Source organism: Lycium ferocissimum, chromosome 2, assembly GCF_029784015.1.
Source record: "Lycium ferocissimum isolate CSIRO_LF1 chromosome 2, AGI_CSIRO_Lferr_CH_V1, whole genome shotgun sequence".
NCBI classification, from domain to species: domain Eukaryota; kingdom Viridiplantae; phylum Streptophyta; class Magnoliopsida; order Solanales; family Solanaceae; genus Lycium; species Lycium ferocissimum.
Genome location: NC_081343.1, coordinates 68,043,278 through 68,049,335, shown reverse-complemented (window position 1 = coordinate 68,049,335; position 6,058 = coordinate 68,043,278). Strand labels below are relative to the sequence as shown.

At 35.8% G+C, this 6,058-nt stretch overlaps 1 protein-coding gene across 1 annotated transcript; it reads left to right on the top strand.

Annotated features, from left to right (window-relative positions):
* The first annotated feature begins 629 nt into the window (after positions 1 to 629).
* On the top strand, positions 630 to 4,882 carry LOC132047037 (DNA-directed RNA polymerase V subunit 7-like). Its single transcript, XM_059437916.1, has 2 exons — positions 630 to 757; positions 4,202 to 4,882. Exon 2 carries the CDS (start codon positions 4,212 to 4,214, stop codon positions 4,752 to 4,754), a length of 543 nt encoding a protein of 180 aa, XP_059293899.1. The 5' UTR covers positions 630 to 757; positions 4,202 to 4,211; the 3' UTR covers positions 4,755 to 4,882.
* The last annotated feature ends 1,176 nt before the right edge of the window (positions 4,883 to 6,058 follow it).

Here is a 6,058-nt window from a genome sequence, read left to right as displayed (position 1 = left end):
CGAGGTGGTTTGGACGTGAAGAGGAGATGACACGATGCGTATCAAGGAGTGTGAGAGGTTGTCTATGGTTTCGAAAAGGTAGGGTAGGCCGAAAATTTTGGGGAGAGGTGATTAGGGATCAGATATAATCAGAAGCATTTTTCTTGATATATGACCTTAGATAGAGGGTATGAGGACTCAGATTGGGTAGAAGAGTAATGTGGCTAGTAGATAGTAACGTTTATCTTCTTTATATTAGTAGTCATGTTTGTGCTTTGATTTCTCCTACTATTTGTTATCCCGTACTTTGATTATCTTATTTTATCCGTGATAGCCACCGCTCCTTTACAACCGTATCATGGCTTAGTCGCTTTAGTTATTCGCATTTCCATATCGTCAAATCTCTTAGCCTTATTTGAGCCTCTTGTTATGCTATTATGCTTTCTATTGAGCCGAGGGTCTTCGAAATGTACTGCCCTATTTGGAGAGTCAAGTATAATTCTCACAGTCCCTGCACCTCACGTTGTGGGATTTCACTGGGTTGTTGTTGTTGTTGTTGATGATATAACAACAAAGGCATATTTGTATAGCAAGTATAACAAAGGGTATATTTTAGCACATTTCTGGCAGTACTGGGGTTTATTTGTCCCTTTTCCTTATTAAAAACCGGCCGGCAAAAATGAAAGAGCAGTCCATTTAAGGACAAACTGTGCAATTTCTTCATAACTCGCTCTTCGCCGGCGAACTTCTCCGATCTCTTTTCCGACGACTCCAAGTTGTAAGTTCTTTTTTTTTTCTCTCGGTCTCTCGTCATACAAAACCCTAATTCCTTTTTACCAAATACTAGAATTGAGTAAGAAATGTGAGCTGTTTTCTTATTTACTACTTCTTATTTCATAATGCAAATTTGTTGCATGTTATATTATGACATTTTTTTATACAAGACCAACAACATTCTCATGAAATAGGGGAAAATATAAGACTTTTACTTCCTATTTTCAATTTTTAGTAGTTGCCATCAAAGTCATAAACTTGACAATCTTTCCACTTAGTCAAGCTGCGGTATGTTTTACTCCCTCCGTCCCAATTTATATGGCACTATTTGACTTGACGCAAAGTTTAAGAAAGAAAAAGAAACTTTTGAAATTTGTGTTCTAAAACAAACTTTAGATATTTGTGTGACAGACTAAAAAGGAAAGCGTGCCACATAAATTGGGTCAGAGTGGGTAACTTTTTTGTATCCTTGGTCTTTAATTATAGAGAGAAAAAAACAGCATTGCCCGTTATTTCGTTATAAAGGCCTTGATAAAAAAATGTAGAATCTGGATTTTGTGTTTTTTCCTGGCACTGAGTGAAGCATGAGTCAAGTGTATTTGGTATGGCAAAAAAAAAAAAAAAGTTCCATAGCAAACTCATTTTCCGTTTTTGCTTATGTTGAGCTATGGAAACTGTTTCATTTTGTAAATGTCAGAACTCTTCCTTCTATAGTTTAAATTAGCACTTAGACATAATTGTCAACCTTTAGCGCTCAAAAGTATTTTAAATTAGCACTTAGACATTATTGTCAACCTTTAGTGCTCAAAAGTATCACTTATTATATTCTCCTTATAGCCTACACTACTTGAGTGATTACTACTTATCACCTACTTTTTGTTTATCGCATGCACCTCGACTAATTCCATGGGTTACTTGCTACCTCCCACCAGCACAGATACCGGGTAACTATGTCCAAGAAAGCTTGGACATATGGGAAGAAATCACCTATTGTCTTTTTTTTGGATGAAGTAAGTAGTATTAATCAAAGGCATCAAGAAGATGCAATAATTACAAGATATAGCATTTGAGCTTACAAAAAGAAGACTGGCTGGCTGTACAACAAATATCTAAGCCAGAACTAGTGAGCTAGTAAAATCCTTGATCTGCATTACCTACAGGGACCAATTTGGTCCACTAAACAAAATGGCAATACACCTTGCTTTCAAAAGACCTAAAGGTGTTGACACCCCTTGAAAACATCTCCTATTCCTTTCTAACCAGATACACCAATTCCAAGCTGGTACCATGTTGATTTTCTTGATGGCTTTGTCAACTTTCCATAGATTCCAGCTCTCACTTTCTAACCAGCTTTGTCACCTATTGTCTTTTGCGAAGGGTGCTTATCACTTACTTCTATTACCAGCCAAAAGTTACAAAATGATAGTACGACAAGATTAAATATTTATCTGAAAAACATTGTACTCATGCCAAATAGATATGAAGCATCGAAATAACCCATATATGAACCTTACTAGCTGCAATTCCTTGTTGTGCTCAGATTTGTCGAAACCCTATGCATCGTTGGCAGAATGCTTTCCCTCTCAAGCAATTTGTTCACCTCCTTATGTGATGCTACTGTACTCTTCAAAATATTTATGACCCTATGTTTATTTGAAGCTGGTTGTAGGATAATCCAGCCTTAAATACATATCATCTGCTTCTGGGACTTGTAAGTTCATCTTGTAATGGCTGTGCAACTGAGCACTTGCTTAGTTCTAAGCTGGTTCCACCATTAAGTTTCTATCTTTTAGGGTCCAAATCTCTTTCCACCTGTTTTAGAACTATTTTTTCTTTCCTCATCCTTAACTCGCTGCATCCGAGAATGTACGGAGGTGGTGCAACTCAGTTTCCAACAATCTCACATTCTCCCGAACTTTAACAACAGCAGAAGAGCCGGTGTAATCCCACAAGTGAGGTCTGGGCATTCTCCCGAATTTTCTGGTGTTTAATTCTTCACTTTCTCTCATGTCATGGGCCTTCTCCATTGATTTGGAGTTCCATGGAGTTCTGCAGGGCTGCATGGGCTATATATGCTATATTTAATTCATGTATTTTGGTCTATGTTCCAAATAAAAAAAAAAAAAAAAAAAAAGAAGAAGAAGGGGATATTAGGCCATGTTCAAAGTTATGTTTTATTAAATCTTGAGAATTTCTTACTGGTGCTTACGCATTTTGTTTATTTCTGTAACCTATAATAGCAACATGGCTTGGGGAAGTAGTGATGGTTTTTAAAGTTCTACAATACTATGTCTCAGTCCGAACAAATGGCGGTCGGCTATATGAACCCTTATTAATCATGTTACCACGTTTAAACTCGCCACACGCCAGTGTTATGCAAATACAAATTAAAAGTACTAGAAGTTCCTATATTTTTTAAATGTATAAATCTTGTTAACCACTCCTAGAAACAAAAGACCTAGCATAATAGTTTTAACTTGTCTTAAATATTCTCAACTAATAGGTATAGACAATATAAATTATTTTTCTTCCATGGCGACGGTATAATCAAACCTAATTTGGTCTTCAATCAATTGATTGTGATGTAAAAGGTGATACGATCAAGTGACTAAGTCGAGAGATTACTTACTATTGAATGGGGCTCTGTAAGCCCTTTTGTTCTTGTATTCAGCTTACTCGGATAATTGATCTGTATACTGGTTTATTGGCTAGAGTCATATTTCATTGTTTATGACACTAAGCAGTCAGGATTCAGATTATTTCTTACACTCTTTACAACCAATTGTAGGCTGTTAGTTGTTGCTTTCTTTGTGGAGGTTTGATTAATGTAAGACCTGATTTTTCTTGTCATTTCACTTGATTAATAAAATAAATCTCACAGGAGTGAACTTTAAAACAAATGATAGAGTTGAAGGAGAATGAGTTGAACCGCACTTTATTCATATGTTAAATGAAGAATATATAGGAATTGACTCAACAACTAATCCCATTAAAGTCTCAATAGCTATGACTAAATATCGGAATATTTAAGAAAGGAAGTGTACAAGCAGATTACTACGGAACAGCTTAAAATTAATCATGTCTATCTATTTTTAGCATGTGTACTCTTCTATGTTGATGTTTCAAGCCAAATCTTTGCAACTTATTTGAGGGAGAGATGGCTGATACTGCAAGTTAAGTACCCAGCATGCAAATCCTTATTTAATGTACCATTGGTCTCTTGCAGCTTCCTACCCAGTACCTCTTACACCTTAACAATGTTTTCAGGGATTACAATTCTTTCCTGATTAATTTCAGTAAATGTGCTCTGCATTTCTTGTGGTTGTGTTATATGAATTTCAGAACATTTTCTTGAACTTTCATACAAGCATTGCTTTGACTGCATGGTATCTTTTTAATGCCCCACATTTCGTTTGGTAATTGCCCACTCTATTTTGATTTGTGACAGGTCATCCAAAATGTATTTGGAATCTCAGTTGTCATGGAATGTGATAATCCCTGCTGAGAACCTTAATGTTGAAGGCTTAATGCTTCAGAAGGCAATTGTTGTCCGCCTCTTGGAAGACTTTGCTTCCAAGAAGGCTTCAAAAAATCTTGGTTACTTTATGGCTGTCACAACATTGGAGAGGATTGGGGAAGGGAGAGTTCGAGAACACACTGGTGACGTGCTTTTCCCTGTGGAATTCAGCTGTGTTACCTTCAAGATATTCCGTGGAGAGATCTTGGAAGGGGTTGTTGACAAGATCTTGAAGCATGGTGTCTTTCTGAGATGTGGCCCCACCACCAAGGTATACCTCTCTCATCAGAAGATGTCGGACTATAAGTATGTGCCTGGAGAAAATCCCATCTTTATGAATGAGAAGATGTCAAGAATTGAGAAAGACACTGTGGTGCGTTTCATTGTGGTTGGAGCAAGGTATGTGGATGCGGAGAAGGAATTCCAAGCAGTTGTGAGCTTGGAGGGTGATTACCTTGGACCCATCTCACAAAGTTCTGTTTAGATTTAGGTTACTCGCCATGATTGGCTCATTTTGGACATGGACCAACGACATGTAAAGCTAACTTCTGTAGCTATATCTGTGTTTAGTACTGTTTTGGATTGAATTTACTGTTTATGTTGTTGACCCTCTCTGAAGTGTCTGTCTTACTCATTTGGCTCCTTAAGCCTTCAAGTCATTATGTAAATGTTTTAAGGCATAGCAATGTCTTCGCAGATACTTTTACTTGTTAGGTGATAAGTATGTTTCTCATTCTGAGTCATCTTCACAACGGTTTCTCGATGGGTTGCCGGTTCTGTTTTCATGGTTGAATAAATTCAGTATCTTCTGGATGTATCTGCTTTGAATTGGGAGATAAACTCACACAAGATTATGATTTCTTTTTCACTTGTGAAGGTTGTGATAGTGGCATTAAATCGGTGGGTGTTCGGGTATATACTGTATTCTAGTGTTGGGCTGGCCGATCAGTGAACATATATCGCTGTTGGACTCATTTTACTAGGGATTTGTTCATACTTTATGTTGATTAAGCGCATTGAAGAAGACAGAGCATATTAATACTATGCAAAAAAGAGTTAGATATTCCCTTATGCCGGTTAAAAAGTGTCCCGCTTTTGTACTTTTTTTTTTCTTTTCTTAAAAGTGTATGCTTATTTATCAAGAAAAAATTAACCTTTTTTTTTTTTTCCCTGTTTACTTGTATTAAGTGTTAAATGATGAGTGTTAAGTCTCAAACATAATGTAAGAGAGAGAATGGTGTGAAGAGAAATGTTATTCTGCGATTAGAAGCAGGAGTGAAGAAAAAGATCTTTTAATTTAATTTCTCGATTAAAACTTTTTTAAATTAAGTCCGCATAAAGGAGATAAAAACTCTTTCTTTTATTTGACCAAATATGTGTTTATATTTTTCAGAAAAATATAAGTCAAGTGTTTATTTTCCTAAATTATTCATACTTACCTACCCGTATTTTAAATCTAAATTTGACTACTAATACTTAAAAAATTAAAACGTCCTTAATGATAAAAAAAAATTAGAGAAAAATAAGAAATTATTAGAGAAAAAAAATAAATCTTTCTTAATTTACTAAAGCCAAAAGTAAAAAAAAAAAAGATTTTTTTTAAAATATTGAAAAAAATTTTTAAAAAAAAAAGAAATAATATTTCAAAACTTTGGGTATATATCTCCATCCCTTAAAAAAAGCTAGTTGTGCATTACTTTCCCCTTGAAATCAAACGCCCTTGGGGGCGACCCGGGGGGGGGGATAGGATGACTTTGTTTTTTTGTGGATTGTCCTTCAAATGGCGGC